The sequence below is a fragment of the Dermacentor andersoni genome, chromosome 3, assembly GCF_023375885.2.
Source record: "Dermacentor andersoni chromosome 3, qqDerAnde1_hic_scaffold, whole genome shotgun sequence".
NCBI lineage: Eukaryota > Metazoa > Arthropoda > Arachnida > Ixodida > Ixodidae > Dermacentor > Dermacentor andersoni.
Genome location: NC_092816.1, coordinates 4,625,803 through 4,638,649, shown reverse-complemented (window position 1 = coordinate 4,638,649; position 12,847 = coordinate 4,625,803). Strand labels below are relative to the sequence as shown.

At 47.5% G+C, this 12,847-nt stretch overlaps 1 protein-coding gene across 2 annotated transcripts in view; it reads left to right on the top strand.

The window, feature by feature from the left end:
* Positions 1-12,847, top strand: part of Rbp6 (RNA-binding protein 6) — a 1,068,785-nt gene that overhangs the window by 1,039,068 nt on the left and 16,870 nt on the right. For both annotated transcript variants that reach the window (XM_050169782.3, XM_050169781.3), the window contains one exon: positions 8,697-8,780. In XM_050169782.3, the coding sequence (XP_050025739.1) occupies positions 8,697-8,738 (42 nt within the window). In that variant the 3' untranslated portion in view covers positions 8,739-8,780. The remainder of the gene's footprint in view (positions 1-8,696; positions 8,781-12,847) is intronic.

Sequence of the window (12,847 nt, the reverse complement as noted above, 5' to 3'; positions counted from 1 at the left end):
AAAGCGCCCTCCAGCAGCAACGACAGATAAAACCGGATCATGCGGAAGTCAACAAGGCGGCTACGCGCGCCGGCGACAGCACTTCGACGTCCAAGGCGCATTCTCACCGAGCGCAACGCTGCTGGCGTTGCGACGGTTCGCACAGTCCCAAGACGTCTAAGTTCAGCACAACTATTTGCAATTACTGCCGGAAACAAGGGCACATTGTCAAGGCTTGTATTTCGAGGAAGAAGGCTGAGAAAAAAAACATACCAACGTAGCATCTCCTTAGAAACTTCACGGACTGCGGAAGTGACTAACGAAACCAAACATGAGGTTTCAACGTTGCATGACCTCTGTGCAGTGGCAGACGGATTCAGCACCCCGAAGTTTACTCTGACGCTTACAGTGCACGGCAGACCTGTGACTTTTGAGGTCGACTCCGGTGCAGCGTGTACCATGGTTAGCAGAGACACATTTCAAACCGTATGGCATGCACACCCACCCTCTCTGAGGCAGGACGACATACATCTGCGCACCTGGTCAGGTCAGCAACTGCAGGTTGTCGGAACGGCAACAGTAATGGTTCGTCACAAGAACACAGCTTGCAAGCTACCTCTTCTCGTTGTCGAGGGCACTGGATGCAGCTTGTTGGGACGCAATTGGTTTGACAGGCTGGGCATCGAGCTTCACGGCATTCACCAGACAACGGAAGAAGGCAGTTTGACCGAGTTGCTACAGAAGCATGAAGACATTTTTCGTGAAGACACCACAGGACACACGGGTGCGCCAGTGAATCTGGAACTGAAGTAAGGGGCAAGCCCCAAGTTTTTAAAGGCACGGCCTGTGCCCTTTGCCATGCGCGCATCAACTGAGGCACAGATTGACAAGTACGTAGAAGACGGTATTTGGGAGCCAGTCCAACACTCAGACTGGGCTACACCGTTAGTATGGGTGCGGAAAAAAGATGGAAGCTTGCGCGCCTGCGGTGACTACATCTGTACAGTGAATGAAGCTGCGAAAAAGGCTTCATACCCCCTGCCCACAACAGAGGAAGTGTTTAGCACTTTGAATGGTGGCCGGGTGTTTAGCACCTTGGACTTGGCTCAAGCTTACACTCAACTTCATGTGACTCCAGCGACAGCACAGATTCTCACAGTAAACACTACAAAAGGGCTGTACAAGGTAAACAGACTTCCTTTTGGTGTTTCAGCAGCCCCATCAATTTTCCAGCGGTTTATGGAGACCACTTTGAGCGGCTTGCCGGGAGTTTGTGTTTACCTGGACGATATCATCGTGACTGGAGCAACCGCAAAAGAGCACAAGGACCGCCTAGCGTCAGTTCTCCAGCGGCTGGCTCAGGCAAACCTACGATTGTGCAAATCCAAGTGTCAGTTTGGTGTGGCAGAGGTTAAATTCCTGGGTCACAGGATTGATACAGCAGGGATTCACACATCTGAGGAAAAAGTGGAAGCTATCGTGAAGGCACCAGCGCCCACAAGTAAGCAGACACTGCAGTCATTTTTAGGCATGTTGGCCTTCTATGATCGATTTCTAGAGCATCGTGCTACAGTTGCAGCAACCCTGTATGAACTTCTGGCAAAGGACGAGACTTGGAAGTGGGAGCAACGGCATCAAAAGGCGTTTGATGAGCTGAAACGGTGCTTGTTGTCGAGGACTGTCTTGTCACGCTATGACGAAAGCAAGCCCCTCTTGATTTCATGTGATGCTTCACCTTATGGTGTAGGTGCAGTGCTTGCTCAGCTGGACAGCCAAGGCAGAGATGCACCGATTGCGTTTGCATCCCGAACATTGGGTGCTGCTGAACGTAACTATGCACAACTTGACCGTGAAGGTCTTGCTGTAGTCTTTGCAGCCACACACTTCCACAAGTACATTGTGGGTCGAGAAGTCACGTTCGTGACTGACCACCAGCCGTTACTGGGGATTCTCGGACCACGGAAGCCGGTACCAGAAATGCTTTCGCCCCGAATGAAAAGGTGGTGCCTTAAACTGTCAGCATACAACTACAACCTCCAGTATCGTGCCGGTAGTCGTCATCAGAATGCAGATGCGCTGAGTAGACTGCCTCTGCCAGACCGCATTGAAGAGCCTAACCCACCTGGAGACGTGCTCATGTTCGAGGCGTTACCACGACCGCCGTTGACAGATGAGGTTGTGGCCACACTAACGCAAGAGGATCCAATCCTAGCAGAGGTATTTTCAGCAGTACATAATGGCACCGTGCACCGTCTGCAGGGAGACAGTTTCACCCCATACCGCAGAAGAGCCACCGAACTGGCTATCCATCGAGGATGCATCAGCTGGGGCTCAAGAATTGTCATACCGGCAGGAGCACCAGAACAGGCCATTTCATTGGTTCACGCAGGCCATCGTGGAATTGTAGCCATGAAAGCTTGTGCGCGCAGTTATCTTTGGTGGCCTGGCTTGGACGCCGAGATCGAAATAACTGTCAAGTCATGTGACCAGTGCCAGCGCACCCAGAGCGATCCAAAAAAGGCTCCAGTTCCAAATTAGACGCAGCCAACGACACCATGGCACACATTGCACGTGGACTTTGCAGGTCCGGTAGAAGGACATACTTTTGGTTGTTGTCGACGCTTTTACCAAGTGGGTAGAGGTGCGACCGGTGAACAGCCCAACATCAACAGCAGTCATTAGTGTGCTGCGCTCTTTGTTTGTCACATTTGGCATACCACGCAAGGTTGTGCCGGACAATGGGGCTGCATTTGTGTCTTCCGAGATACAAGACTTCTACCAGAGAAATGGCATTCGAAACGTAACGTCAGCCCCTTACCATCCTGCTACAAACGGGCAAGCAGAACGTTATGTTGGGGAACTGAAGAGGGCACTGGCCAGAGAACCATCCGGTTCGCTCAGTGTTCGCTTGTCACGTTTTCTGTTTCGGCAGCATACCACGGTACATCAGTCAACCGGGCTAACACCTGCTAAAGCCATGTTCGGGCGGGAGCTGCCAAACCAGTTGGACCTCATCATTGCATCGGAAGTACAGGAGGCTGCACAACCTGACCTACCCAAGAGTCGTCAACTCATGCAAGGAGAAGCCGTATGGGTAAAACAATTCGGCAAGGGGCCAGGCTGGACAGAAGGAACTCTCGTTAAAAGGATGGGCCACAGATCTTGGCTTGTGAAATGCGCAGGAAGAATTGTGAGACGCCATCTAAAGCAGCTCAGGAAGTGCACCGGCGAAGTTAAGCTGGACAGACAAGCCTCAGCAACGCTCACGTGGGGCATGGACAGTAATCCAGCGGAAAGCACACCAGCTATGCCATCTTCACGTCCACTCGAATCTGAATCGAGCATACCGAAACGACCAGCACGGATCAGACGGCAGCCTCAGCGTTGCCATCTGGTGAAATTGGCCACCAGATTTCGGAAATCTGGTGAAAATGAAGAGCTCCTGGTGGCCAGGCCAGCAAACTACTACACCAGACAAAATCTGGGGATATCTGGGGATATCTGGGGAAAACCAGTCTACCGAAATTACCGTCTACCTGCCTTGCTCATCCAAACATTTAGCGCTAGGTAGCGCCTGTGGCCGTCGGATTCTAAGGCCTATATTTGTATTTGTCTATTCCTCATGAAATCCCTGTCTTGCTGTGCTAATGCTAGGATACAGTGAACTAAAGCTTACTGTATCTAAGGTTTATGCTAGCGTGTGACGCTAGCACTAGGTTTCAACACACGTATAGTTATACGAAGTTTCAATAGGCGGCACCGTCTGTTCTAGCGGAGGAATGAAATTACCGTGGAAAGCGCGGGAAGAGCAACGCCGGGCCACCGGCAACGAGTCAAGTGGCCAGCCAATACACGTGCGGATGCTCCGTTCGTTTCGCTTTCACAAAACTCTGTTACGCAGTATAAAGACATTTAGCTTCCATGATATTGGTGGCCTAAGATCCACCCGGGACTTCGCAGGCAAAGCACATCGCAATTTGGTAAGTTCGGCGGTAATTGTTTACTTGTGTTGCTTTTTTGTAGCGTTTGCCACAAATACCCTGATTCTTTTTCTAGACTGAACCGCTTCACACTGTCGTAATGAGCAGTGAAAGCAAGTCGACTCCGAAGGGAGATGGTGATCCAGACTGTGCCAAGACAGTAAAAAGAGCCCGCAAGTCCTATGAATACAACAGGAGGTACCTCGAAGCCTGGGAAAAAGAATTCCCATGGCTTACAAGTGCGACATCACAATGTAGCAAGCTTCCATTCTGCAAGTTATGTCGAAAATTTCTTCGACCACACCACGGCACACTAATCAAACATGCACAGGGAGCTCAGCACAAAGGAGCTGTCAAGTCTGCATCAGTTTCTCAGACGCTGAATTTCCCAAAGAAGCCGAACCTCTCGGATGACCTGAAACGTGCTGAGTTGGAGTTGGCGCTTGCAACCTGCTGCCACTGCCCTACCTTGGCTATTGACCATTTAGGGTAAGTGATAAAAAAATGGCAAAGGAAGCTTTCTTGAGCACCTACGTCTTCACCGTACCAAGTGCACTGCTTTATTCAACTCTGTTTTTTCCCCCTCTCTTCGAGACGAAGTTATGTCTGATATCAAAGGCAAGAAGTTCTCTCTGATGCTGGATGAGACCACGGATGTCACGGTGGAAAAGTTGCTCGCAATCTGCACCCGGTATTTTAGCGAAAGATCCGGCGAAGTTGTGACTGCATTCCTGGGGCTTTATCCAGTGATTCATGCGACTGGTGAGGCGCTTTTTCAGATTGTCAGAGATTGCCTTTATGAGTATGGGATCTGCCTCTGCGATTGTGTCGGCATTGCCTGTGATGGAGCTGCTGTAATGGTTGGTGAACACAACAGTGTTTGGTCACGAATCAAGGAAGAGTCGCCTAATTGCATCCTGAACAAGTGTGTATGCCATTCACTGGCCCTCTGCGTGCAAAAGGCTTTTGAAACGTTGCCTCCTACTCTAGGCTACCTCCTAACTGAAATCCCAGCATGGTTTTCAAACAGTACACTCCGACGCCATGCTTACAAGGAACTTTTTGAAAGCATGAAAGAACAAGAAGTAGAAGCACAAAGTGACAAGCCCTCTTGCCACATGCCATTTTTGAAGCTATCTCGCACACGATGGCTTGTTCGGGGGCGTGTTATCAAGAGATTTATCGAACATTGGAATGAGCTGAAGGCTTACTTTACGTTAGCCATGCAAGAAGGTACTCAAGAACTAAGGTACAAAGCTCGATTGATCCATGACATGCTCCATGATGATGTAAACTACATTTATGTCATATTTTTGTCTCCCATCGTCCAAGAATTTGAAAAGGTCAATGCCTTCTTCCAGTCAGTGAACATTGATCCAGACAAGATGTACAAAGAGCTTGATCTGCTTCAACGAACGCTGAAGTCAAGAATTTTTAACAAGCAAGGGCACAGACTTTCATTGGGGATGACAGACTTTGGGTCTCAATTTGCCAGTGAACTCCTCCGTTGCAAGCACCAGGAGACCAACCTCAACGAAGCTGCTGTGCAAGGAGTGAAGCAACGCTGCCAAGATTTTCTCACTGACTTGCTGAAGGAAGTGGAAAAGCGTCTTCCCTCCAACCAAGCCATTTTTCAAGGCATGAGTGGACTTCACCCTTCACAAGTCTTGTCTCAAACTGCACGACTTTCTCTTTTGCAACTTCCCCTTCAACATCTGGTTCAAAAAAACATGGACGTTATTGAAATGCAATACAGGAGAATAGTTATGCATCTTTGGAGTGAGGAGGCCGTCTTCGACGGGAAATTTCCTGAGGATTCTGCAACGTTCTGGGCTGGAATTTTCAAGTTTAAAAATGCCATGGGGGAAAAGCCCTACCAGGAACTTGCATTGTATGCACTGGCATGTCTTTCTTGCCCAGTGTCGAATGCAGTGGTGGAGCGTGTCTTCAGTGAGGTCACGTGTATGAAGACGAAGTACAGGAACAAGATGTCGCTGAACACTTTGGATTCCATTGTACGAATTCGTACAACGTTGGCCTCCAGAGAGGGGTGTTGCGTGAAGTTTACGATCACAGACGATATGCTACGCAGGTTTCGTTCAGACATCAACGATGGTCCAAGCGATGATTAAAGGCTCCTCATTGTCACAGACGATATGCTACGGTGGTTTCATTCAGACAATTACGATGCTCCAAGTGATGATTGAAGGCTTCTCATCATGATTTTATATAAATAATAAAATGAGTATTTCACGAATGTTAATTCTTGGTCATTTTTGTGCATTTTAAGGCAATTTTAGTTTCTGGTGAAATCTGGGGAAATTTGAGCGAGTTTCTGGTGTCGTGCCGACTTTCCAATCTGGCAACGCTGGGCAGCCTACTTGGTACAAGGCATCCTTCTAAGGGGGGAAAAGTGTTGTGTCCGTGATTAGTTCGGGTTTCGGTCCTCGGATGCGGACGGGTGCAGTCGCGTAGTGGGAGTGTCCGGAACTGTGTGTGAACATTCCCCACTGTGCCGATGGGTGGAGCCACATCCCTGGCAAGCCCTTGTGTGGGACAATCACGTGGACAGCGTGTTCGTGCCAAGTGATGTAGTGTGGTCGCCATCTCTCCGACAAGGCTACGTTCTTTGAGTGTACCATGTGCGGAATAAAGTAATTCCCATTACATAACAGACTTCCTTTATCTCGCCATACCATCGGAAGGCTCGTCGAATGGTCTCAGAGGTGACGTCGGACGCGACCCAATCTAGCTTAATCCTGAGTTGTTGCCGCGCTGCGTCAATGACGAGGCATGGCCGGTTCTTCACCAGTAGTTCGGTGTAGCCTTAGAAACGTGCCGTAGAACGTTATACTGCGGTGTATATGGGTAATTATGACCATGTAACTTACAGAAGTCGCAGTTTCACGAGTAGCGAAGTACGTTTCCGCTACATTGCTTCTGCGCTCTGCGCACACGCAGAGCCATCTTGCGGCAAACACAGAAGACACCCTCCTCGCAATGTACGGCGCTGCCCCGATACGTGGCACGCCACTCGCCCCATGATCGCGTCCGCCTTCATGGCGCGTCGCAGCCCGGTCCGTCGCGTGCCGATCGCGACGTTTGGCTCGCGTAGATAGTTTGAGTAGGTGGTGCGAACGGGGTGCCATAACGCTATCGCGTTCCACTCTTGAAGGCGAAGCTTTAGCGTCCTCCAATTTTTTTATTTCGCCACGCCCTGAACATGTGTTCTTGTCAGAATGCACGTGTATGTGATGGACTTCTCGTTTGTGACGCGCAAGCGAAGCATGGCACAAAAAATCACGAAGTCAACGGCTTCAAATATTTCTTCCGACGCTCTCGTAAACACAACACACTTCTTGCGCTCCGTCTGTTTCTGTCGGCGATCGCACTGCACTGATGAGGCCTGGAAGAGTACACCGGCTTGCTGTCTTCGATGACTATTTCCCTGGGCGCCAGATAAGTCTAGTAAAAAATCACAAGACGGCGAAAAGTGACTTTTTCTGACGCGGCTGTAGCTTAGGTCTCGGGTTCACGCTTCGCTTGGCTTCGAGCAAGCGCCACGTTTGCCGTGACGAAACCCGACGCCGTCCGCCTCGGGCCAGCCACTGAGAGACGGGCACGTGTGTGGACGGCAAAGTTGCGACCGCTCGTCCGTCTCGACTGGAGAGCAGTCCGCGCGCAGGCGGACGAGGGTGGAGCGGACGGGCCGATTGACCATGTTTGGGCCCAGGCGCGCGGTTAGTCACGTGTTGAGGCGGCGACCCAGTTGCGGAGAATGCATGCGCCAAGCCTGCGTCGGCGGCGGAGCTCGGCACGGCGAGACACTTGATGCGTTGCCAAGGCTAAGGCGCAGCTGCGGTCACATGAAGGTGAAACTGCTGGCGACGGCGAAACTTGGCTCGACGCGGTTAGGAAACTTTCGCTTTAAAAATGAGTCCGAGACCGATCGGGCTCGCCGCCTAGTTTTCCGCCCGTTTCGGCGCCTATAGGCGGGCGGATTTTGTGAATTTCTTGCCGCTTGTGTGAACCAAGTGTGAACGTAGCCTGAGTGTATAAGAAGGTAGCGAGACCGTCAAGAGCCTTGTGAGAGAGGAGAGTTGTTGTAGCGCATAGTTTAAAGGTGGCGCTGTTTTTGTTGCCGTGGAAACGCCGGAGTAAGTAAAATGCTAGCTCTCTCACGTTAGCACGTTGGTAGCATCTGCAAGGAAACTTACAAAAGCTTCTCCGCTAGGCCTCGTGGTGGCACTAGTAGGACCAGCGTAGGAGGTGGATACGGTGTGTCGTTACATTGGTTAGTGCTAACCACATCATTGTCGACATTCATCTTCAGATGAGTTCTGTCGTAGAGAGAGAGAGAGAGATGTATTTATTATGATACAGAAGCTGAGAAGTCGGCCTGAATCAATGTTCTGACCTGCTACTCGACGTTGGGGGAAGGGGAAAGGATGTAGACAGAAAGAATAGAGAAGACGTTGATTATGAGGGTGGTGGTGAAAATAATTTTTTATGCACACAATAATCCACTAGTTTAGCGTCTAGCATATGCATTATCATTCACTCTCTGCTCTATTGTACCTTTTCCCATGTGTTATATCTGCCAGAAGCAACATTATACATATGTGCACCCAAACTTTCTGGTTACTCAGTCACCACCTCATTATGAGAATTAATAAGAAATGTCCATGAGCTTGTGTTAGGGCTCCTTTCAATGTGATTGCCGCATGTGCATTGCAGGGGCCTCTGATGGCGGCCGCATTCACCAATGGCTACCACTGAAAGAACTCTGCTTTGCACTCTACTGTTCCTAGGCAATACAAGGTGAGTGGCTCTGTCACACTCGGTGATTGAAACCGATGTTAAACAAGTTCGTGACAATGTGCATGACAGAAGGAATTTGTTTTACTTATACTGCTGTTACGCAATGGGGTTTAGCTGAGGTTGAGCTAAATAATGTAAAGTTGGGGCCCTAATGAAATACTTGTCCATATGATGACCATATGACAGTGTAATATAAAATATGCCATAATACCAATGAAAACCAATAAAATACAAAATTCCTTCAATAGACTCAGTTGGAAGTCAGCGTTCTTTCGTGTCTCTTAGTTTTTTCTTTCTCAAAAATTGTTGCGCTGTACCTACATTATTTACCAATACAAAATGACATCCCAAGGAGGTCCTATTTTTGACATCGCATTAAGCATATCTTATGAATATCGTACCTGGATCTCGTTTGGTGGACGGAGGAGACATAATGCTTGAAAAACTGGCGGCTCTTTATACGAAGTGTCTATCGACTGCCAGGGTCCCAGAAAACTGGAGAAATCCGAACATTATACTAATCCACAAAAAGGGAGACGTTTAGGAATTGAAAAATTATAGGCCCATTAGCTTACTTCCACATTATATAAAATATTTACCAAAATAATCTTCAGTAGAATAAGGGCAACACTGGACTTTAGTCAACCAAGGGAAGAGGCTGGCTTCAGGAAGCGATACTCTACAATGGATCACATTCATGTCGTTAATGAGGTTATCGAGAAATCCGCAGAGTACAATAAGCCTCTCTATATGGCTTTCATAAATCACGAAAAGGCAATTGATTCACTAGAGATACCAGCAGTCATAGAGGCATTACGTAATCAAGGAGTACAGGCCGCTTACGTAAATACCTTGGAAAATACATGCAGTGGTTCCACAGCTACCTTAATTCTACACCAGGTAAGCAGGAAGATACCTATAAGGAAAGGGGTCAGACAGGGAGACACAATCCCTGCGATGCTATTCACTGCATGCTTGAAAGAAGTATTCAAGCTATTAAACTGGAAAGGCTTAAGAGTAAAGATCGACGGCGAATATCTCAGCAACCTTCGGTTTGCCAATGAGATTCTTCTATTCAGCGACACTGCAGACGAGTTACAACAAATCATTGAGGACCCTAACAGAGAGAGTGTGAGAGTGGGATTGATGATTAATATGCAGAAGACAAAGATAATGATAAATAGCCGGGCAAAGGAACAAGAGTTCAGGATCGCCAGTCGGCCACTAGAGTCTGTGAAGGAGTACGTTTACCTAGTTCAATTAATTACAGGGAACCCTGATCATGAGAACGAAATTCACAGAAGAATAAGAATGGGTTGAATCGTATATGGCAGACATTGTCAGCTCCTGACTGGAAGCTTACCATTATCATTGAAAAGGAAGGTGTACAATCAGTGCATTTTACCAGTGCTGACATATGGGGCAGTGACTTGGAGACTGACAAAGAAGGTTGAGAACAAATTAAAGACCGCACAAAGAGTGATGGAACGAAGATTCCTGGGCAAAACGTTAAGAGACAGAAAGAGAGCGGTTTGGATCAGAAAGCAAACGGGTATAGCGGATATTCTAATTGGCATTAAGAGAAAGAGATGGAGCTGGACAGGTCATGTAATGCGCCGGTTAGATAACCGTTGAACCATTAGGGTTACAGAATGGGCACCAAGAGAAGGGAAACGTAGTCGAGGACGGCAGAAGAGAAGGTGGAGCGATGAAATTAGAAAATTCGCGGGCGCTAGTTGGAATCGGTTGGCGCAGTACAGGGGTTTTTGGGGATCGTAGGGAGAGGCCTTCGTCCTGCAGTGGAAATAGAACAGGCTGATGATGATGATAAAGATGATGAATTATTGTTCACGGATCCTTGGAAAATGCAATTTACGGTTTCATGTTGAAAAAACATCTCGTTTCGTGTATTCAAACGAAGCAAAGATGTGGCACAGTGGCAAGAAGATGAACACTTCAACTGAGCAACAGAGGTAAGCAAGGGAATCCTCAGCGTGGAGTCAACGTCGCAACAAGTAAACATATTTGTGAGGACTGTGACGAAGACAAGCGCCCACGCTGAGGCTTTCTTTGCTCGTCCACTGTTGATTCGCTGAACGGTGAGCCAAACTTACAGCGAGCATATTTCAATAACTTTGTGGGAACACACTGTGCTCAGCTTTGTCATCTGCTGTTTGAAGGGAAAGAAAAATTCTTTTTAGTGATTTGTCTGTCTGAGAAAAGTGGATAGGCCGATTGTGTGAACATATCTTTTCTAGCTATCTCTTACGGTGCAGCCCGCCAAAGTTGCAGTAATCATGAAGTATAATTTCCTCAGAATTGCAATGAGCGCGTGTGATCGTTTTAAAATTCTTTGCATCTTCATGTAACAAATTATTGTTGTGAGGGAGCATGTGATACCTGGTGGTAATGCCCGTCAAGCTGATTTGCAAAGAGCAGATGACAGAGTTTGTGCATTAGCATGTAGGAGCTTGCTACGTTGTTTCTGTTCTGGTCGTCATGGCTGTAATGACTAGAAAATAAATTGGGACTCAACATGTTACTTCTCCGTTTGTCATAAAATACCCTTAAAAGCAAGTAAGCTTGTATGTAAAATTTCAGCATTCCCGCTCGTTACGATACAAAACTAGACTTGCTTTCCTGATAGGGCGCTATATGGTAAACTTGCAAACATTTCATGGTGAGGTACATAATTCAAGAGGATCTGTTGTCACTATGGTGACCGTTGAGAATCTGATGGCTTGGCGCGGGCAGCTTGCAGACCAATATTCTCTATTTTGTCCGTCTTCCTGAAAAGAGAAATGATGAAGCCATGAGAAACATGCAAACAAAAATGGTGAAGCAAAAGTTAGTCCAATCGATAAACAAATCATGGTTCTAGTTGAAGTGTTCAGAAACATACGTTGTGAGGATTTTGGCCCTTGATGTTACTTCCAGTGGTGAAACATTTACTGTTGTGTCGTACGTTCAGAGACAATAGAGTCCAAAGGGGTGAACAAATATGAGCAGCGTCTTGAAGGCTGGAGTCGAAAGAAAAAAGAGCCGCAGTTACTATGGTGTAAGTTTGAGTGAGTTTGTGATCCATGTTTTACTAAGAACAGTGCCGAAAATGGTCCATGACACAAAAGCAAACACACACACAACACTGTTTTTCGTGCGCATTTCTTTCAATGGTGTCAATGGTGTCAGTGGAGCCTTGATTAGATGACTATTTTGTTCTGCCGGACACTAGGTAGCAAACACAGTCATTTTATTATGTCTCAAGCGCAATTAATCTGACTGTATCACCGGAAGTACATTTACCACTATTGTGCAGTGAATTTATCGCAGTGTATCATTTATGTAGAAACAGCCAAAACTATTTATTATTTATGCTGTACTCCGTGTTAGGAATTTTAGCAACGTGACAAAATAACGAGAGCCTCGTTTGAATTGTCTTTGAAGAGCAATAACATGATAATTATTATTATTTTCCAGTTTTAAGAAATTACTACAGGAATCTGTTTTATCCGCCTCCCACGCGAAGAAATTCAATGTTGAGAATACGAAGCAATGCTTTCTTACTCATCGGTGCACGCACCAAAAGGCTGCAAAGCTGATCCGCTTTCGTGGGAAGTCACCAAGCAGACAGTGCTTGGTCCCAGCGATGAATTTTCGCGCTAGCTAGCACATTTGTTTAAAAGCAACATGTCATTACGCGGCCAGACGCGGCAGATCACTGCCGACGCAAGCCGTGCAGCCGTTATGCCAGTGAAACGCCGCAGCTGTTGAAATTCACTGTCCTTAAACACTGTCGCTTGGTGGTGGCTATACAATGTTGGACGCATAAACAAGCTGAGATATTATATCTAACTAAAATGAGCCTGCATGACGCTGCTCAAAGGAAACGACCACCCCGCTCGCAAATATTACCGCCGTACCACACGAATCGACAAAGGGCCAGGACTGCAATCAATGCGAATGAGCTGCTGCTTGTCACACGTCAGTGAGGTCTCAAAAACTTTATTCAAGTAATAAAGCAGAGACGTTACTAATATAAGTCCAATAAAACAATGGTCTGTTCATTT